This window comes from Diprion similis, chromosome 8 (assembly GCF_021155765.1).
Source record: "Diprion similis isolate iyDipSimi1 chromosome 8, iyDipSimi1.1, whole genome shotgun sequence".
Lineage (NCBI taxonomy): Eukaryota > Metazoa > Arthropoda > Insecta > Hymenoptera > Diprionidae > Diprion > Diprion similis.
Window position 1 is genome coordinate 21326241 of NC_060112.1, and position 23113 is coordinate 21349353.

Sequence of the window (23113 nt, forward strand, 5' to 3'; positions counted from 1 at the left end):
CTGGGCTTTGGATTGAAAAGCGATCGTGAAGAGCACGTGTAGGCCGAGCTGAAGCTGGTATAAATAGTAGCGAGGTTTTATCGAGGCAAGCAGGCGAAATGAAAAACGTTGGGAAGTTTCGCTCCGGGAGCTCTTTAGGTTTGCAATTAAGGGTGATCGAGATGCCACCAACGGCGTCGTCGTCGTCGTCGGTGGAAGCAGGAGGAAGCAGCACCGGCACAGCACGGCGACGGCGTGCCCCGAAATGTTGGATAAACTTTGAAGCAATTTAACCCAATCACATCACCTTTCCTGGAAGTAATAATTAAAAGATCCTTGGAGGGCTTGTCGGCCGCCCTCCTTTTCCCCCGTGCTTCCCCCTCATTGTGTCTTCCAGGTTTTGTCCCAGCCTCCGAGGTTCTCGCGCGCCTGCTTATTATATAACGTTTAAAAGCAAAATGCAAAGAAGCCCGCGACCAACCGACAGACGAGACCACCACCAGGCGGGGGTTAAGACACGGAGGAGGAATAAGGCGGGCTTCGTTAAAATATATATACCTACATACATACATCCATATATATGTATATATATATATATAAACACCGTGCACACCGTGAAGAAGCCTTTATAAAAGTATCCGGTGAACAAAAACGTGAATAACATTAAGTTAGTTAATATATTGCCTTAATTTTAATATACAATGCCCGACGGGCGCTTTACTATACGTGTTGCTGCTAGTCTCGGTAGCTCGTCGTTCGTTCTTTCCATTCTACCCTCGTTCGTTCGATTCTCATCCTCCACCGGCACTCCCTTACACCAAAATACCGTTTCACCCATAACTACCAATAGCTGAAAAATTTGTGGGTGAAATTCGTGACATTTTCTTTTCATATTTTCTTTCCTTCTTTCTTTCTTTATTTTTCCTTTTTTCAACCAGCAATTCCTATGACTTTCGAATGTGTTTCTCTTCCAAGTACGACTTGCACTGCAGGCTGATCAACGAATGTCAAAGGACGTATCATCGGAACCTTCAGACAACCGCGTTGCAATATTGAATGGACCGAATTCCCATGATCCTTTGCGCTCGCAACACGCGCACGGTTATACAGAAGGATTATCAGGACCGAATGTTGAAGCCCGACAATAACTGATCGTCCTAATTCGAGCCGATTTCTCCTTGGCTGAATCTGGCTTTCCCGATTTTTCTCATCCACAGGCATCGATATTGACAATATTCTACGTTTGTAGGGGCAGTTCGAGCGCAGCATCATCAACGGATGCGAATATCAGCACGTCATGCCCGCATCCATGTACCCAGGCACGAGAGGATCATCATCGTATCGGCGCAGCACGAGTAAGGCCGGGAGCGAGCAGCCCTGAACGGGTTCCCACCCCGTGCAGCCCCTAAATTGATTAGAGAACCAACCACCCTGCGTGTCCCTACACGCCATATTAACCCTTCCTTCTCTCCCTCCACCACCCCCCTGCCCTCTGCACCGTTACACCACAGTGTGTACCGAGCGGTGATAATCAATACAATAGCGTAAATAACTCGACGGCGGAACGTAGGTAGGTATACCTACATCTATCTCCTGAAGCTTACCGCCTGCGAAGAGGTCACAATGTTCAGCATCCGATCACGCTCATCTCACGATCTTCCATGTAGAAATTGATGAACGCGTTTTTCGCAATCGGGTTGCAATTTCGATTTATTCTCGCAAAATGAAGTGTGAATTTTTTTCGCGAAGAAGGAAAACTCATCGAAACATTATTGGCGACGATGTATTCATCGCAGATTTTTGCGACCAGGCGGAGGGATTATTTTTTTTTATTTTTTTTTTTTTTGTTTTGGCTTGATTTATTTTTCAAAAGTAACGGCATCAATCTTTCACAAGACCGCGTAATTTTTGTGTTTTCTTTCTTTATATACACACACACATATTTATGTATTTATATATATATATATATAAATAAATATGCTATATACAGACGCGTTTGTTCGGCTGGCCGAATGCCAATGGGGTTGGGAAATGCGATTGACCGAATAGCTCTTCTCCATCCCCGTTTCGACCCCCGTCCGGTATTGGAACATTGATATAAAAATACCGATACATTCCAGCGAGCCGTGCTTCTGCCGCTGCAGCTCAACCCCCTCGCGCGGCACCAGTCGGATATATTAATTAAAATTCCACGCTGTAAATATTCCAACGACGAGGATTCATTGATGTCTAATTAACCTGTTTGTCCAATCGACATTAATAACCGGTGATTTATTTATTTATTTATTTGTCCTTTTTTCCTACTCCCCTGATCTGTCTTTTTCAGAGATAAGAGAGATAGAGAGAGAGAGCGAGAGAGAGCTCAAAAATTATACAGACGTATCGCCCGCGATATACGCGTTACATATATTCAATCGGAGATATCGATTCGCGGACGAGACGAAAATATGGAAGAGGGGCCGAGGGTTGGCAGGTCGGACGTATAGGGGTGCAAATAAACAAAACAAACAAGCCCCTTCGCTGCCTCCACGACCGTTGCACAGGGGGATTTCGTAACGAAGATGTGTGCGTAGGGAGACGCGCGACGGTGGTGACAATAAATTCGATACAATAAGATAAGAAAGACAGAAGAGAGAGAGAGAGAGAGAGAAAGAGAGTGAGAGAGAGAACGTATAATATGTATAACGTAGGTATGTGTACCTATATATGGAATCCCCGAGCGCGAATCTATGTATGTACTTTTCAGATTTATATAAATAGGAGAAAAAGATTAATGGGAACCCGCGGCCTCGAGGCGAGGCGAATCGATAAATTTTGATCACAAACACCCGCCGTCTTGCGGATTCAAGAGGATTACACCTGCGAAGCCGGAAGGAAACGCGGACCGTGTGACCGAAGGTGTGAAGTAAGATAAAAAGAGTACGATAGAGAGAGAGAGAGAGAGAGGAAAGTACCAACGTTATTTCCGGAGTTACGTTACACCCACTACGACATTCGTCCAGGGTGCATGTGTACACACAATTTACAAATTATAACGACGTGACGCAGGTATTCACAAAAAAAAAAAAAAAAAAAAAAAAAAAAAATGTCAGAGTTGCGCAGGAAGAGGAAGAGTGCCTTCGTCAGAGGAGGGCAAGCGTTTGAATAAATAAACTCGAAAGTTTTTAATTATTCATCTTCGACTGTTGCACGCGAAAAGTGTGTATACATATACATATATATATATATATATATATATATACTTATCTACCAATGTATCAAACGTGCAGTATGTGTCGGTGAATCGTACAACGAAGAGCATCAGTTCTCGTTCAGAATGAATGTAAATACGAGTAGCAAAACTGCGGGGATGAAGTATGCAGCAGCGGAAGGGAAGGGAAAAGCAAGGACTTTCTTCTTCGTCTTACCGACTCTTTAATCAATGAAATGATTCAGCCGGAGACACTTTAATTCATCTGGTTTTCTTTCATCCCGGCAAACGGGTCTCGCAACCCTCGGCACCGATCTACAGGCTCCTCGAAATCCAAGGAGAAACTTTCCTTTCCGTCAACTTTTTCTTTTTCACCAATAGGCTGTATTATATATGTATAGTATATATGTATATATATATATATATATATATATATATATATAGAGTTCCGTAAAAACCGCGAAAGCTGCGGGCCCTTTTCGAAAGTATAAGAAATTTGTCAAAACCACTCTACCTCTTGCGCGATATGCGAATCGAGAATAAGAAAGAAGATTCAACCTGGTGCACAATTCAAACACGCATCGGTTGAAATATTTCCCAAAACTTTGTCATCCCGTTAATTTGAAGCCACAGTTTCGTTTCTCAATTCATTGGCAGTTAAACGTTTGCGTCAAAAAATTAAGATTCATTGATATGAAAGACTTTCTTTCTACCAACTGTCGAGAAAGAAATCAAGACTTGTGATTACGACCGTGTAAAGTGAGACTGACCTTTATTCCTAGTGTTGGCGTCAGGATCCCGTAGTCGTGGAGAGCGGGCAGCATCACCGGGGGAAGATTGGTCATCATCATCCTGTCGATTGTCTAAGGCGCACGCCGTAACGAACTATACACAACTATTCGTATCCTAGAACCAGAGTCTGACCTACCTGGAACAAGGTGAAAAGAATAAAAAAAATCGTTAGTAAACACGATTAAATTTACATAGTGGTGTAATAATTCAACATAATCCATGCAGTCAAACGGAAGGGTAAAATTGTATTCATCGTTGAAAAAAAACAAAAAAAAAACAAAAAAAAATGACAAAGACTCAATTTGTCCTAAATAATGTGTTTTTTGGAAAATGTTTATCCGTTAAATTTCTTCCTATATAAGCATAATCGTCTCTGGCAATGAAGTGCTCGGCTAGAGAGGAAAAGCATCCTGCGGGACGAAGAGAGCGAGTGAGACGAGAAGCTTTCATTCAACTAGAGCGCAGCCAATTATAAAATAATCCTTCAAGATTTACATGGCAAAGGTGGATGTACCCGGGATTAGCCTCTGACGGAGTGGCGTCTGGGCGTCGACTGTCGGTTACCGAGTGATTTGGGGGCAAGATTTCAACGGTCTTAGACCGGGATTTGATTTCTCCCCCCTCTGTTTACTCCCCCGAGATTTCGCCACGTTCAGCCAATTCGAGTTACAAACTACAGATCAGCTTGTCTGCTCTCTTTGATCCCGATCAGAGGAATTCGAGAGCGGGAACAAAAAGTAAAATGTCCACACATACCTAGAGTGCAAGTCGATAATTTGAACGAAAAAACTGGGATGTTACTTCCTCGGAACATTTGACAAGGACGTTGAGGATGCGTAGATGACTTGGGTATAAAGGATACAAGGTATATATAAGGATACGACGCGCCAGCCAGAGGGGATTATGTATATTATTATACGGAGCGACGAATATACTATCAAAGAGGAGGTGCAAGCTTTCGGAAAAGCGAGGGGGTGGCGTATTCCTGAATAATATATCGGGGATGGAAAGGGGCGCAAAATTGCTCTTCGGCACATGTCGCGATCCCATTCTTCGAGCCGGGAGATCCGAACGACAAATCTGTTTATGAAAGCGTTACTGTACAAAAACGGATAACATCTCGAGTGAAAAGGGAGATAAAGGTAGAGAAAGGCAAGGAGAAAAGAAAATGAAGAAAAAAAAATAGAAGATGCGAGAGAATGACTCAACGATACGCGTATCTTTGGCGACATCTTTCGACCCAGTCTCATGTACGCATGATCTACCATCTTTGTTATTATATATGACATTTGTCGTACCTTGACGCAGCATTTTCTGCACACGAATGACTTCTGCTTGAATGAATTTTTAATGTGTAACACAAGAGGTAAGAGAAATATCAGTCGTAACTCCGAGTTACATTTCAACCGTAACTCAAGTTTGACTTTGAAAAAATGAAATACATTAGCGTTAGCAGGGGGGGGGGGGGGGGTATACAAAAGCAGTGTTTTCTTTTTTTTTTGCGGGCACACGCGCGGCAAAACCGCATTGATCAAAACCTTTGGAACCAATGAATATTTTGAAAACCGTGGAGAACATGATCGAGTCGAATTAAACCGAATATACTCTTTACAGCACGACATATAATTTCCATTTCATTACGCGTGAACAATTTCACAATTTCATTTTAGGAAATAATGTGAAAGAAAAAAAAAAAAAACGTGACGCGAAATTGAATCGTATATAGTAAGACTTCACGTAGGTACACATCGGTTGCAGAGTGAAATGATGAAAAAGAAAAAAAAATCTTTTTTTTTTTTAAACGACAAAGCATCCAAGGGATGTTCATCAGCCCCGTTTTTTACTTCCGAATTAGGGGGTATAATAATGCGAACCCTTCACCGCCGGTGAAATTCTGTCGGAAGCCTCGAAGCGATAATTGTGCACATTATTTGAACCTAATACCTACGTCCGTACGAAGTCCGGCAATACGTCCATTGACGTGAACAATGCCCAATCCCTTGCAAAGCGGGGCGCCCGCCGTTTGAAACCCGCGCATCCGTACACATCGCCAAAGTAGATACGCGTTTAATTAATTCCCTACCAACGTCCTGCGGGAGATAATTTGTTAACTACCTGACGGTGTCTGTGCGAGGAAACCAAACTCGCCCCATGTCCGAAGGGGATAAAAATCCAATCAAAGATCCATCGGTCGCAGCGCGTTTCCGTAGAGCTTCGCGTCGCCTAAGGACCAACGACAGAGTCAATCGGATGCCCAACAGCTCCACACAGCGTCTGTCTAATCTTCCGAGGCCCTACATTAGCGCTGATACAATTGTTTCCCCATATATCTCGCTTAATTTCTCCGTACATCCGGTATAGATATATACCAGATACAATAGGAATTGGCTTATTATCCCTTGTTTCACAGCCTGGGGTACAAACGACCCAAAGTCTTTTTTTTTCAAGGGCTTCAAGGGGACTTGAAATCAAATAAATAACTGAAAAAAAAACTGCAGAGTTGATTAGATAAGCAGGAAACTGTGATGGATTCCATCGATGCATTGAATCCATCCATGAATTCTCTGGTTTACTGGAAGGAGGTGGAACGTCAGATTTCACGTGAAGAATGGGCGCGTGTGCGAAGTCTCTGCGAATCGTCTGTGCAGTTTTTGGGTGATATATTTGATCACAAGTCCCTCCATTTGAAACTTGGTGATTTGTAAAAATTAATCAATTCATACAAATAAAAAAACCCTTACACCCCTCTTCCGAAGCCTACATCTCGGAAACTACTGATTTCCAGTACTTGTGTCTATAAAAAATTTTGTCCGAGAGTATCTGTACTATAACGTAGGTACTAAAAATCCAGCTAATTCGACTGGGAGCCAATTTCCATAAGAATTTTGCGGACTCCTTTTATTCCCCCCGTTTCTTCTAAATACCGAGAGGCACGCCACACAAGAGAATATGTACACCAACATAGAAAAAACAAAAAAGTGGACGGAAAGGAGGGAAGGAGGGAAGGAGGTATCGAAGTCGTTAAAATAACCAGGCCCGAAGCAGTAAAATAATTGCCTATTGACCAGCCATTATTCGACGCTCGTTGTTCGAGAGGCTAACGATGCAATTGGCTGTCGTTCCCCGTCCCCCGATCCTCGAGGGTACGAAACGTACGTGCGGACGGTTCCAGGGATGCTGTTGCGGAGCGGCAGGCGGAAGGCAGCAGACACCGGAGATGACGCGTGTTTTCAATTACTTCACATATAGCCGCCGGACGACACACACGGAATAGTTCGGGGCAGAGCAATTTACATTTTTAGCCAATATTCAACCCGTTTTTACCCCATCGTACACCCTCAACATTTTCGCCAACGGCCTCGCGTGGCTGCAGGGACTTTCAATTTACCGATTCACCCGTTGTCCAACCGAACCAACAAACTATTCTACTACCGCTTCAAAGATTGCCTCGCAACACACACACACTGAAGAGTTTTTTCACTCTATCAATACACACGACTCGACAAAAAAATTCGGAAAATGATGATAAATTTGTTCCGACTATCCGAATCGGTTTCTCTACTTCGGTATTTACAATACCGACAGGCATCCATATCTCCGTCCGATAAACGATCGCATGAACAGGTGCTTTGTCAATTGACGAGTGTTTCATCTTCTCACTTCATCAGCAACGAAAGGAAATTTCTTTCTCTTCTTCTTCTTTTTCTTCTTGTGTCTTTTGAAAATGACGGAAAGAGCTTCGTCAATGGGATATCATCCCCCCGAGTGTCGCTGATATCGTAATTTGACACGAAGGGTCGGGGGATGTTTCAGTCACTCATGAAATATGGAAGTTGGTCCGTTTACCCTCTGAAACTTGGCTGACTCGCTCGAGCGCAAGTATAGCTGCTTTCCCAACTTGGTTCGTATATTTATGGACTCGTATAATTCGACGATCCGCTCCAGTGCTGGCTAATTGCGAGAATTTTAGAGTATGCTGACATAAACGAAACAGGGTAAAAGGTGGGCAGGTAGGTAAGTAAGTTTAAACCATAGTCGAGCAAGTACTGACTCCTGACACGATCCGAGTCCGACCTTAACTCGAGACCAGAATTCTCCGTGTCTAAGACGACGAGCTTAGCGGCATGAATTGGTCACCGGTCATAACGCAGCTGCCAACCATAAAGCTTCTCCCCCTATACCCGTACCTGCATGCACCTCAAACCATATTCGGAGTCTTACAGGCACTTAGAACCGAGTAATAATAAGTATACCACGAAACTAAATCGTTTGGAAGTAGTGCCTATGAGCCAACTAAAAACTTGCTGATTGCGATTTTTTTACAGTCGCATGTTCAGGCCCTAACCGTTTACCTTAAGCCTCTGTTACATTGCTACGCACTCAAGACACCGTCTGAAAAGCAGAGTTTGTAACACAATGAATTAAGCTTCGTTATACACTTAATCACTTAAGAAAGTTACTTCCTCTATACGCACCGCAACGGCACCTGCGTGTTGCTGTCAACGAAGTTAAACACTGTTTTATTCAAGAAAATATATAGACTTGTAAATATATTCAGATGCTATCGATACGTCTATCCCACCGCATAGCTGATAAGAAATATTATCACTGATACAGATTTTGATTTTATCGACAAGTAGTAAAACATGTGACGCAGGTTGTTCAAAGTGTGTTCGTTGTGGTGGCGGCGGCTCGAAGAGAGCGAGTTACTGATTAATCGTTGAAAAGAAAAACGCGGGAGGATTTCTTAAGGGTAAATAACCGGGCGAAGTAAAGCCATTGTAATGAAGCTGCTTATCAAAATTCTTAATTAGAAAATTTTAATTATGTTTCCCAGCGGGAGATAGGCGGCGTGTATACTATACATACACACACACACACACACACACGCACGTAAACACGCACATAAAGCAAGATCCTAGCAAGGGCTGCTGTTTCTGCACTCGAGAGATAGTGAAATTTCAGCGAAGCCGCGCAGCTTCTCTACTCTGTGCAGCCAGACGTTGGGTAGGCAGAAGGCAGGCAGGCAGGCGGGCATCTAGAAGTCGGAGGAAAAGGGGGACGACGGATCGCGGTGAGGTTAAGGTAATTAAGCTTGCGCCTCTCGCCAAGATGCAGGCTAAAGAGAAACGCAACGCGAAGGCCCCCGCGCGGTTTTCCCGCATTCGGAATCCAGATTGATATTTACCCTCGCGGATTCGGGGGTTGGGTTGGCTTGAAATCTACGTTCATGATATCGTCGAGTGTATGGTAGAAGAGGGGGAGGAAAAATTAAGGGGATGAGGAGGAGAGGAAGAAGAAGATGTGGAAGACTGTTAACCCCCCCCCCCCCCAAAGGCGGTTCGATTCTCTCCCACACACGCGACCGTGCAGAGACAAAGTTTATCGGGTAAAGATTAATTGGCCACTCAAACCATCTTTACGGGGGCGAACGTTCCGGCTAATGACTTTTGACTATCCTCCCCCTTTTGGGCCGATTTTCCCGTTCCGTCGCCGCCGCAACCCTTCCGAGAAATTAGGGTGTCGGTTTAATCAGAATAATTGAGATTCCCGTTTCTAAATCTTCCGCTCACCTAACCCCACGACGATGGCTGGCGTCGTATATCTTGAAAACTGTGCCGGGTCACTCAACCCTGGGAAATTGTGTCGAAATTGAGCAAACGAAACGCTATACACGTACGTCCTGGAATTGATAGTCATCTGATCCGCTATATAGTCTCTAAAAGCCAGTATTTTCGGTACTGAATAAATATAATCACGACGAGATGAATTTCTTACTATTGACTTGTGTGTGTAGGAATTAGAAAAACAAAAGAAAAAAAAAAAAAAAAAAAAAGTAGGAATCGGCTCTCGCGTAATCTGACTGCAATGTGACCTAGCAGACTTAACTTCAGCGGCGATCGGATGAACCCACTTAACTCGTCAGCCGTCAACTTTGAGACGTAACTGAGCGGCGGATCCTACCTCAACGTTGTTACTTATTCAATATCGACGTCGGATCGGGTTTGTAAAACGACGTAAAATTCCGCACGGACTAGACGAGGAAGGAAAGAAGCCGCGATAGAGTCTGACGATCATCTGCGGGGGTGAAAGGAAGGCGGAGGAGAGAAAAAGCGAGAAGGAAGAGGCTGAGTCGAAGGAGGAGAAAGAGGAGGAGGAGGAGGCAGAGAGTCGGGGTCGAGTCGTGTCAATTTAATGCGGCACCGATAATTTCTCTTAATTATGCAAAACTTGCCAACACTTCAAAATAACTTAACTTTGCGGTGAAAATTCCGCAGGGTTATCACGAAATATTTCGAAGGGCCCGCTTCGTCGAGAAACAGCCACCTTGCAGGACGGTTTATTAACGCGTCAACATCGCCTTGTTTAATTACGTTAAATATTGGATAATGATTGCTATGTATTTTGCGCACATATACAGATACGCAGCACGGTTCAGTTGGCTGAGCGACTGTAAACTTACCGACAAAATATCGTATTAGGTAGCGAATTATTAACACAAACGAACCTAAATTTCGCGGCTCTGTGTATAATGTATGTAACATATTGAACGAACGTCGGAAAAACTGACAAACGTTTCACCCAAGATGCAAAAACCGCGGATCCTTTGTTCTTCGCCGTTCGTCACTTCGAGTAAAACTACTGATTGACTCAACGATTTCGCGAAAAATTTCCTATTTTCATTGCTTCGTTATCTGCGATACACGGGCAAAGATTCGATCAGTTCAAAAAGTGTGGAACCAAGGAGAATCGCAGAACGTATGAGATAGATAGACAGAATCCACACATGTCGAAAAAATCGCTGACTGCGAGGTTAGGTGAATAGAAAATTCACGAGTGACAAAGAACTTGCAAAACGAGGTTAAAATGGATATGCTGAGGGGGCAGGTCGTCGTCAATCACAAGTGCGAAGCTTTCCTAGCGAACGACATTATAAACGACGTCCAGTTCGTTCTCTACTATTTCTCTGCCTCTTGGTGTCCTCCGTGCGAAACATTTTTACCCCTGATGAAGCAGCTCGCCGATGAAATCGAGCGTCGAGAATTGCTAATGCAAATATTGTACGTGCCATCGGATCACGATCAGGACGAGATGTTCGAATTCTTTTCAAAGAATCACGGTCACTGGTACGAAGACCCGTGAGAAAAATCGTAAGTAAAAAAGATCGTCACTCTATTTCCAATCTTCTTTCTCCCCTGGAAGGTTCGCAGTTCCGGTTGGACCCGTTACGGCGAAAATAAGGAGCAAGTATCACGTTTATTCCATCCCGGCTCTGGTCGTTGTGGCCAAAGATGGTCACTTGGTCACGAGAAACGGACGACGCGAACTCGAGGAACGTGGCGTCGACGTTTTGTTGCTGTGGTTCCCAGATCTCGACACAGAATCTCCGGGACCATAAAATAGTGGATTGGATTCTCTCAAATTCCCAGTATGGCGTATGAATAACGTCGGTGTTTGAATGACTACATTCTTGAGAAGATTATCTGCGGTGAATTATCCGAAGCGAATAAACAGACGGATACCTAAAATCTGACGCAACGGCGGCGATGTGACGTCAAATTTACGGGGTTGCATGTTAATTCGTTTCCCGCCTCTTGTTAACAATTAGAGAGCTTAAAGTAACGAACCGCCGCAAATGATGCGGTGAAGAAGAAGAAAAAGAAGAAGAAGAAGAAGACGGGCCTCATGAATATTGTAGGCTGATTATACGCGATATCGATCATTGAAAATATCAATTCGGGAATATTGAATTACAAATTGAATTTCGGCTTTGTTCGTGGATCAAGAGTTTCGTTACCAGGTCTGAAATATGCATCTGAAATTGAATGAAATGAATGATGAAACAGCGGGCGGGGCGACGTCGAGCCGAGCTGCTGCTGGTTAGAGAGAGATTCGCGGTTAGCAACGTGAAATCAGGATCTCATCTTTCGCGTAACAGAAGTCAAAACTTCAGTATCAAAGTCTTCTTCAACTTGCGAGAGATATTTGATAAATTTCAATTACCAAGTCTGAGGCCGATGTTCGAATAGAAGTTAATCAAATCGTTCGATTCCGACTCTTCTTACATTTCCGAGTACGATAAATCAAATTACACCTGTCATCACGCACCTGCGGCAGCCTCCTCATCATAAACAGATGAAATAATATTCAGCCGTCGATACATGACGTCGCAATTCCGTCAATTTTACCGTCTCCGCGTCCGTCAAGCATGAATAATTAGTTATTCCTAATTGCACCAAGTAGTTTGGTAGTTTCAGTTTCCCGAGTAGCAGCTAATAGATGTAAACATACGGCGATGGCAGCTTCGAAATCAAACTTCCCCATCGTCTTCTCCATATTATTGCAAGTGCAGGTGCCGCTGCTTTACCGCTTATAGGTCAAAGTAACAAGTAAAATCAGATGACACTGTTAAACTAAATAATTTTACAGATAAAAATAAAATTCGAATCTTATTAAATTTCTTCGACGTTATATAAACAGCGTGAAAAAACTACTCGCATCTGAAAGATTTACATCAATTTCTATAATATAATTAAAATCACTTTTTCGCAACACATTTCTCACAACGAACTGTGACAACAAAACTTTGATCTTATCTGATCTCTAAAATTCAGATTCCCATTTTACTTATAATTTTACTCTTATTCGTCAGATAAAAAAATTCCTGCATCAAACGCTGCAGAAAGCGTCTGACGTTCAGAAAATAAAATCAGTAACGAATAAAGTTGAGAACCGGCATTCGTCCCCCGAACATTGTATAGCATATTTCGCGGAGGAGAAAACGAGAGAGGAATCTGGCTAAGTGAGCGGGGTGGGGGTGGAGGTTAGCCGACGCAATATATACCAACGCGTCGAGTTTTCTTCTCTTGCGAAGCACCGACAGACAGGAAGCTTCGTTTACTTCCGAGGAACAAAAGATATCGGAGACGATTATTCCATTTCTACAACTATATACATGTATACATATATATGTATATACATTATACACGGTGTATAAGAATAAGGTATACAAGTCCTCGGTTATATGAAAGATATGTACAGGTGGACCTATAATATCCATGCGCTAATGACAATAAGCATAATAACAATAACGAGAGTGATAATGACAATAATAATGATAATGATAATATAGGAGTAAAAATAACAATCGTAACGATAAGTCCCCTCCCCTCGCCCCCTCCAGTCTCTCGCTCATTATCCTTCCTCTTTTGAATCGCCACCCCTCGAACCTCGCCTCCCCCCTTCAACCCCCGGCAGCGTCGCCGCCATCGCCTCGACGTCGACTCCGATCGTATCGTTCTCCAAACCACCGAGCTGCCCGCGACAAAGGCATGTTTTATAGAGCCTGCAGCCGAAATGGAATCGACTATCGACGATCGTTCGTCACGTCGTGTATACAAGATATAAATCAACATTGGATGAATGGGAATAAAAGAAATGAAGATGAAGGAAAGCAAGAGGGGGACTCGGGAAAAAATATACTTATCTCGAGAAACTGTCGAGAATCGTTGAGACGGTTTGTTTTTTTTTACCGACGTATAACCCGACGTTATTCTTGTCTACGCATAGCTAGGAGAAAATCGGATCGCGGAAGGCGGCTGTTAAAAATGGTAGAAAAAAATAAAAAAAACTAACATTCTCTGAGAAAATTTTCAATTTTTCCTTCACTTTAGTTCTAACCAACCGAAGTGCCAATTCGAGTATCTATCTAAAGAAATTATTATTATTGTCATCATCATCATTACCATCACCTAATAAATAAAGAAGTAATCTGTAATCTTTCTCCTTCGATACCGCCCATGAAATTCCCCGACTGATATCAAAATATCTCGACTTTTCACCGACTTCGCATTTTTTTTTTTTTTTTTTTAATTATTATTGTTGTTATTATTATCATTATTGAAAATAACTGAAAAGGGATTAAAAAAAAAAAATAAACAGAGACATAACAATAATACGGAAAAGAATTGCACCGAATAATAGAATGAATTCTTCTTGTCTATCGGTAAAAACTTTTTAAATTTTATCTCAAGACTTTGTACCGATTCGTCGTTCACCAACAAACAATGTCCGCAGCAGTGATTTGTTCAACTGCGAATAATTACATAATTAAAATTACATCGAATAACAAATTCTCAGTTTAAAAGAAGTTCCAGTTTTCTGAGAGAAAAAAAAAACAAAAACAAAAAACAAAACAAAGAAAAACAGAATATAAAAACGAAATCAGGGTGAGATTAAAAAAAATCCTCCGAAGCTTGCAGCCGGTGAAACTGCGACTAACTTTGGTGCAAGGAAAAATTACATGCAAAATTATCTTCTTCTTCGCTCAGCCTGAAATAATTTCAATTTTATACTTGTGAATTAATTAGTTACAGTTTAAATTGACACTTGACGGATAAAGAAGGACAAGAAGAAGAAGAAGAAGACGAAGAAGAAGAAGAATTCAGGCGCCGCGTAGTGATTCACCGTTCGCAATAATTTAATTAGGTAAAATAATAAATTTTCTCAGATCCTCCTCCTCCTCCTCCCCCTCCTTCTCCTCCTTCTTCTTCTCTCCTCTCCTCGTTCTGTACTCCCGAAGCCGATCGAAGTAGGCACAGGAGAGGATAGCGTAATTGGAAAATGAATCGTTGGAATGAGATTCATTAGCGAGTTCCGTGAGCGGAGTGTCAACGCAAATCAGTTCAAGTGTACCGAGTTATTATTTTGAACAGCCAGTAGCTTTATATTACATAAATACGTATTTTATATATATAGACATGAACCGTTTCTACATTTTAGAAGGTGGCGAGAAAATAAATTTACTTGATTCTAACGTGGAAGATTCTTTAACTTCACCGTATATAATATTACCACAGAAAATGCAAGAATTTTAACCGCAGCTTACGGGGTTTTAATCACTTATCGGATATGCAGCGTCGTTGATTCGTTTTATTGTTAGTTTGTATGATGTAAAAAATTATAATATCAATTTTTAAATTGAAATATTGAAAATGACTACAGCATCTTAAAATTAACAAAAAGTGCAATATATTATTGACATATGGTGTTTGTAGGAAATTGCAAAAATGAGTTTTAAAATCGTACAAAGATTATCAAGTGCCACAGTCCTGTACAACTGTATACAAACAAAAATAACAAAAAAGAGAAAGAAAAAAGAAAGAAATTCAATCAAAATCTGTGCAGCGATAGAAATCTCTCTCTTTCTCTCTCTTTCCAACCACTGTGTAAACCTGAAGTTGAGCGTGAAAATCGGATTGAAAGTATATTGCAGAATATGAACAAGTTCTACCTGCGGTATTTTATGATCGTGAAAAAAAAGAGAATAATAGGTTTTTCGCACAATTTCAGTTACATAGACGTTACAATATACAGTCGGATATACATATATAGTGAAAATTGAGAATAGATTCGGAAAGTGTAATTTCGGCCGGTGGTTGTAAATGGAAGTCGCGTGCGCGAGCTGCCGATCCGTCAGCGTGACGTGACTGTTAATTGTTCGATTAACACCTGGAGAGCCAAGTAATTAATTAACAATCCCCTGCAGAAGTTGTTGCGTGTTTGCTCGCATCCGATCCGTTGGCAGCGTGTTTTCACATGCAATTATTCGCGACGTCGACGCGTGTTGACGGATCTTCTTCCACGCAGAAATCAAAGTCTCGTCATCCTCGTCGTTTTCCTTCTTTTATACGGTTATACCTATACATCGACTCGCCATTATCCGTCCTCCAGCGAATTATTCTGCAGGTTTTTCGAAATTTTTTTTATTAATATACCTATACAGAGTAATAGCTGATCTTTTCTTCCAATGACGATAATAATCGACGAATAGTAAAAATAGAAATCCTATTACACGGTGGCCACAAATTTTTTGAAAAAAAAAAAAAAAAAAAAAATTCCATGACATTTCATTTTTACCGGGACCTAAGACCTAGTTATCCCTAACATTTTCCAAGCTCTAGTAAGTAACTGAAACCTAAATCGTTCAGCTTACCAACTCTTTATTCGGTTAAGATACAATTCGTATCAAAGAAAAATATATACCAAAAAAAAAAAAGTCAATTTTAGCCAATTTGTTTTATCGACGAAAAAAAAGTAAATTCCACGATAGAAAAGTGACATTACCAGTTTTTTTCATTACCAAATTAAAAATCCCCTGACATTTTCAGATTTTCCAGGTGTGTGACCACCCTGTATTAAATACGAAGACCACACACAGTTGGCTGGATAAAACTTTTCATTTTTATAGTTACTATAGCAAGATTTCCGACACAATTTCAAGCCCCGAAGGAGATGGCGAAGTTTCGAAGACGGCCGATGAGGCGCCGCGGTCTCTGTGACGAATCAAGTTTGATAATGATCGAGGGTCGACCCTCGACTGCAGCGGGAATATTCTTTGTCAATAATTCCGGTGGCTCTTAATTAGGGGTGGTTGGCTGTCGGGCATTGAGAGCCATTACTTGGATTACTCCCCCCCCCCCCCTACTCCCCCTTTCAGCCCTCGGCGTCGCTGGTTCCTGGCCCCTCGTCAAAACCCACAACGAAATCGGTATCGAAGGCACTTGCAGCAGTGGAGCAAGGCGCCACTTCATTATCACGATTCTAGTCGTCGTCGTCGACGTCGATATTCCCCGAAGAATTCCGACAACGACAAAATCTCACTCACACACATGGAGTTGCCGCCGTTCTTCTCCTTCCGTTAACCGTATTGTTTGAACGGCTGCGCTCTTGTGTTCCACAATTTTCCAATCATTTGTGCCAGATTTCTGGCGCATAACTAGCGAAACTTCGATCGATAATATTCTCCATACTTTTATAGGTGAAAGAAGAATTATTCGAAAAACTTTGAGAAAAAAATAAAATAAAAGACGCCTGTTTCGGTGAAATCACTTTCTTTTCTAATCTACTTTCATCATTTCCAATCTAATTTTTGTAATCTTCTTTCGATAGAACTGGAACTTACAACGATTTAAAACTCTCTGTAATAAAATACCCAAGTTTTTATTTCACTAGATGTTAATTTTTCCTTTACACTCTTCATTGTGTGTATGATGCGGGAAAGAGGAAGAGAGAGAGAGAAAGAGAGAGAGAGAAAGAAGGAAAAGAGAAATGTTGCTTTTGTATTTTTCACCGATTACTTGAGAAATCTTTCAAGACGCATTGTTAAAACGGATTGTAAGACACGATTGACATGTACGTACCTACACGAATCGAAGAAGAAAAAAAAAAGATTTCACCTCCTAACAAGGTTCCAAAATGCGTTCCGTCGAAGAGAATCATGGACAGATACATAAGCTTCGGAAGCTCGGAGAGTTTTCAAATTTACGACGTCTCGAGCTAAACTGGGGTGAGTGAAAAATCCAAGACGTAGATTTGGACGGAAAAGCAAAGAAAGGAATCGCATAATTGATATTGTGTGAGGTATTAATTGCGCAGGAGAAAGTGGTTGAAATATTTAACAAGTGATTTAGAAAAGATCACGAGATATGCGGCTAAATATTAAAGGTAAGCAGATTCATTTCTATAACATGTAATACAACGAACCAACGATACGGAATTTTCTTTAAAAATCTCACCGAATTTCAAATGATAATATTTCAATAATAAATACGCATAAATGGCAAAAAAATCTGGCTGGGAAAAGATAATATTTGTAAACGAGTGTGTGGGAGTTTATTGAAAAATGGAACGTAAATAATTTTCCCAAGAACGGGGTATCCGCAGCTTTTATATAAGATCACTTCCCCACGACGTGCTTGTTTACCCTTATCGATGGATTCTGAAAATCTATAATCGAACCGCAGGTACGAATAGCATTCTTCAATGAAAAAATGTACGGAGAAAAGAGACTTCCACATTCACAGGACAAAAGAAAAGACAACATTTATACAATTTCTGCTAGCCATGAAACCTCGCGAATACAATATGGCCCGAAAAACGATCGAATATCTCAGCAACGTGTAAAGTTGCATCAAACTTGTGTGCGTGCATTTTTTTTACCTCGTGAATCTTTCAGATTCTGAATTTTCATTAACATCGGTAAAGAAAAGATGAGAGAAAAATTCTGTTTCGAATTCCACATGAAAATTCCATAAATTTCATTGAATGTAATAAATTCAATCTAACGCTCCGAGCTCAATTGAGAAATGAAAAAAAATGTAAAAAATACAAATATTCAATGTACAAAAGCATAAAGTTAGGGTTAGCTGGATCAGGTTAGATTTCACTGCGTAAAGTGGACGAGTGACGTGTCGAAACATGTTTTCACAAACCGAAATCCAGCCTGCAGCAGTCATGTCATTCCACCATACCGAGTTTCATCGTCCGAAGTTTTTAGCAGTTCTCTAAAAAATTCTCTTCCCCAAATAATTCATACAAAAGCACGTAACTCCCCACAAAGCATTATTCAATTTCTTATTCCACCTGATGACTGTAAGCTACTGTTACTAAAAAACTGTAAATTGTTCGTTACCAGAGTATACAGAAAAAACAAGTCAAAGAAAATAAGAAATACAAAATTCCAGAAAGACGCGGGTAATAAAAAATCGAAAAATCTTTTGCACCGCGCGAAAAGTAAGGTAAAAGTTTCGCAATATACAGTCAAACCGCAGCAGGTGGCGTTCTTGCTCCCCGAGTAGGTATATATATATAGGTGCAACGTGTATTTGCAACAGTAATATAAGCGTCATTGTGAGCCTCGGGCGTCGGCATCGACAGGAAAGAAAGCCACGTGACCAATGTCGCTTCTGCACGCCTTTAATGTCGGGTGTATACGAGTCTCCGCGGTGCGTCGTAAAACCGCATACTGCAGGGGAACAATTTCGTTAGGTAGTCGGGCGGTGCAGCAGTTCCTCAGAACCCGGGTGTGCATCCTACCCTTGTTTTTTCCTTCCTTCCCCACTTCTCGTTTTCTTTTTTTTCTCTCATTTTCTTTCTACCTACACGGTCGTAAAGAGTCTGAATGCGTGCGAGTGTGCAGAAATGCGAACGAACAGTTCGTTCCCACGACATACGTCGTCGTCCTCCCAAGCAGCTGGGAAAAAAAAAGTGGAGAGTCAAGAAGGCTGAAATACGATAAATTTTAATTGTCAAGTTGCAAACAACGATCCGAAGAGAAAAGAAAAAAAAATAATAGAGATATGAAAAAATCAAAAACGATTTCATGTCTTGGTGCATTTTCTTATATATATATCGTTCTGAAACCCAAATCACTTTGCAGACGTTATACGAGAAAGAAATTGAGAGAGATATTATGTTTATATGTGCATTAGGAAAAGATTTGTCGTCGGAAGAGTAAAGGGTGAGGAAGGATATATGCTCCAACTCTTAAGGGTGTGTTACCTGACTGGGAAAGGGCACGCCGCGTGTTCGGAATGTTTAACTCAGGCTGAGGTTTCAATTTCGGTAAATCAGAAATGCGTTTTCGGTTTTGGCTTTGTACCACGTTTCAAGGAGGAGGAGGAGGAAAAGGAGACGATTTTGCATAAAGGTGTATGAGTAAAATATCAAAGCGAAAACAAACGAGGAATGAAGTACCTACGATTCAACGACAGACGAAGAGATCGGTACTTTATCTTTTCGCCGAGTAGCGAACATCAGCGTCGAAAATTGCGCCATTAAACTCGGCTGAGAATTATGAAAATTGAATACTGAAAAACTGTTGTATAAGTAAAGAGAGTGACGAACGAATACAGGTTTGGAGTTTGGAGGCTGGCGCGAAAAGTGTAGGTACCTACGGCAGCAAAAGAGACTCGAGAGTGAAAATTGCTCAAATTCAATCCTCCGGTATATAAAACTTTTGCCCCTCAACTTAATATTCATGGGACACTGGAGAATGAACTTCATAATTCACCTGGTAGGTACTCTGTATTTCCATGTGCTGAATACAATTCATAATTACCTATTCCTTGTTTTCAACTAATAAAACGAACCGACGCGACGGTAGGCGCCAACTTTCGAGCTGATTTAACCGTATTGTCACGTTAAGGGGCTGCATTGTTCCAACGTTTCCCATATCAAAAATTTCAAGACTACGTCGATAAGTGTTTATATATATATAATAATATCAAAGTTTCAGCGACGCGTGTAAAAAGGGTAACAAATCTATCGTTCGCAGGTATTTTATCGATCTATAATTAATGCATGATATAAATTGCGAAGAACGAAACGAGAAGCAACGGATTTCGTGTCACAAAATATTGCGTTACATCGTCAGCTTATTGTTAGTCACGATAAGAAAATATGAGATTGCTATTGAAGAGATTCGACGAAGACGTTCGTACTTTAAATAATACTTTGATTGGAATACAAATATCTTCATCCTATCTAATTTATTCAGAATAATTTACTTACTCGCTGTCAAATAAAGCCTCGTTATTATATCTTTTAACTCGGGAATTTCGGTGATAGATATATTTTTCAGCCGGATTAAACAAAGAAGAAATAGTTAGAAAAGAATATGATCATAATAAAGTACTTCTTCTAAAAATGGAAAAAAAATTTTTTTTGCAAACCTAATAAAACTTGCAAACTGGTTTACATAAAAATATTTTTATACACTAATAATTTTCTTAACCAACACATCACCATCATCATAATAGCATAAAGAACTAATGATTGAATAATTAACAAAAAAAAAGGTTTTATCGTTTCATTCTTTTCTTCGACAAAGAATTCGCCAGTCGTTAAGCATTATCACTTTTGCCGAAATTAGTTTCTGCAAGGGTTAGCGGCGAACGAGTCGGTGGGCACCAATTGGCATACAAGGCGTCTTATTCTCTACGTGAAGTCTAGGTACGCGGTAAATCCTCTCTTCCCGGCAGCGTGCAATCGCATCGGGTGGGTGAAGAAGGCAGTCGATTCGACTCGACTCAGCTACTACCGTATACCGCCTAGCAGAGGTCTCCGGAACGACTCTCGAAATGCAATCGCGTTCCTAATGCCTTCTGAGGCTGCTCCCCCCCCCCCCCCCCCCCGCCGTCATCCTCTTCTACTCGCAAACCTATAATAGTCGCGAGGCCTGCAGAGACCTTCCAGCAACCAGCAACGAACTATGTCTAAGTGCACTGGAGCCTCCTGTGTTACACTTAGACACTCAAGACTAGACCTTAGGTTCGAAAATCAGGAACAGATATAATTTTTTTTTTTTTTTGTTATATGGTAATAAGAATGATTAACGGTGTGAAAATCGTAAGAATATTCGGGAAAAATAATTAGCGAGTTTCACGGTGGTAGCCTCCAAAAAAGATTCTTTGAGCCAAAAGGAAGATTATTTGAAATGATTAGCGTTCTACGTTATGTGGAAGATCGCGCTTGTTTGATTTTACATTTTTTTTTTTTTTTTCAACATTTTTTTGAATCTGTGAAGAAACATGTTGCAGCACTTCAATTATTATATTTAACCCAAAGAAGACACGATTCGTAATACAACAATATTGCATCGAGGAATCGTATTCTCCTAAATTAAGAGTTCATTATTGAATTTTAATTGTTTTACGAGATTGATTTTACAATGAGAAGATCGTCAGATACACTCCTCAAACATCATCTGGAGACTCAATATTACTAGTGTGAGTCTTCTTAGTGACGTGAATTGATATTATAATTGATGTAAGCAATAAAAAAACATTTTCATTTACGATTCTTAATAAATTTTGGAAAAAATGTATTAAAAGTGAAAAATCAACTGGGCGTGATCTTCCACATAACGTAGACGCTCATCTTTTTTCGAAAAGGGTGATAAAAAATTGCGGCGGGTATTCCGGATGAGATCTCGTTCATCTCTCCATCGGCGAGATTCTCCATCTCTCATCTTCTCTTTCAATCAGATATTCTCCTCGTCTAATTTCGCGTAGAGAAATTACAGCATATAGCGCAAAGTAGTAGCTACGCGAAGCTTCTTTGCAGCTACGCCTATGTGATTGTTCAATTTTACAAATATATAAGTACGTAGGTGTAGGTATATGTAACAGTCACGTATTGTACATGTATGTATACTTTCGTCCCCTTTGCAAACGGAGGCCTTCAATTGTCTTTCGTCTCGTTTTATCAATCCAATCAAATACGTTATACACTCCGAGAAGGAAATATTTTTGGATTAACTAAAATTTTTGGCATATAAAATCCTTTCATATTTTCACCCTTGCATTTCAAATGTTCATTTATCCGTAGTTTTCACTAAATAAACTTTAAAATCTAAACACGTAAATTATTAGTTTTGGCTATAGCTGGCTAAAATATAATTCGATTCACTGGTGAACAAGTATTTCATTTCTTTTCCGGCATACGTTAATATGAAAATGAATACGCTACTCGCAATTGGCGGATAAAATAGAAATTTATTATTTGATTTTTTCGCTGCCTGACAAGGTAGAAAAAAAAAATCAACGACAATGATGTTAAGAAAAAAACGAAGGGGAGTGAAGATTTCATGCAAAACGATACGAGACTTTGAGGACACCTTTCGTCGATGACGTCATGACTGGGGAACCGGTAGGGTGGCGGCATCTTGTGGCAAATGGCTGAACTCAGCATACGGAAAAAGATATGAAAGTGTGCACCGTAGTGCGTGTGGCTGAAACGAAATTGCCACAAGGAAACAACGGCGGACGGATCTCATAAAGAGTTTCGGTTTGAACGCGACGTTGCCTACGAATCACGTGGTTTATTATATATTTATTTATATTTTCTCCCTATTTAAATGACAACACGTGGCGAGACTTCGTCGCGACGTTAGTGTCTCCGTTTGCATGTATTGAACCCCAACGTCCGGGGAAACGGAGAGAAAGATTGAGATGAGAATGAATAGAATGAGAGACGAATAAGCGACGTCTCATTCTTCCGATCGGTGTTGGTTAACGACGCTAGGAAAAGGAGAGATACGCGGTGGGCGTAGGAAGGGCTTTATCCACATCGGCCTGTCAAAGAGCCAATTATCGTCGACGTCTGCAAAGCGCACGAGGAGGAGGAGGAGGAGGAGGAGGAGGAGGGAGCCACTGATCTGCTCTTCTTTTCCCCGTTTCGTCTCCTTCGCTCTTTTGGCATTTATATTTTTACACGAAAAGACTTTTGTTACAAATTTTCGCTTCATTGTTTATCCATCTAAAGTCTCTTACATGTAATAAGCAAAGTAATAAAGCAAACATTGGTTTC

The 23113-nt window shown here is 40.9% G+C and overlaps 2 protein-coding genes across 4 annotated transcripts in view; one reads left to right on the forward strand and one right to left on the reverse strand.

Annotated features, from left to right (window-relative positions):
• LOC124409782 (polypyrimidine tract-binding protein 1) overlaps positions 1-23113 on the reverse strand; it is a 338073-nt gene that overhangs the window by 168690 nt on the left and 146270 nt on the right. For all 3 annotated transcript variants that reach the window (XM_046887616.1, XM_046887614.1, XM_046887615.1), the window contains exon 2: positions 3940-4097. In XM_046887616.1, coding sequence (XP_046743572.1) covers positions 3940-4020 — 81 coding nt within the window. In that variant the 5' untranslated portion in view covers positions 4021-4097. The remainder of the gene's footprint in view (positions 1-3939; positions 4098-23113) is intronic.
• On the forward strand, positions 10829-11360 carry LOC124409128 (nucleoredoxin-like protein 2). The gene is made up of 2 exons (XM_046886548.1): positions 10829-11088; positions 11165-11360. Exons 1-2 carry the CDS (start codon positions 10829-10831, stop codon positions 11358-11360), a joined length of 456 nt encoding a protein of 151 aa, XP_046742504.1.

Bases quoted from the DNA above. Each gene is read 5' to 3' on its own strand.
- LOC124409128 (XM_046886548.1), top strand. From the start codon at position 10,829: ATGGATATGCTGAGGGGGCAGGTCGTCGTCAATCACAAGTGCGAAGCT. The intron at 11,089-11,164 runs GTACGAAGACCC...CTCCCCTGGAAG, and splicing joins TCAAAGAATCACGGTCACTG to GTTCGCAGTTCCGGTTGGAC.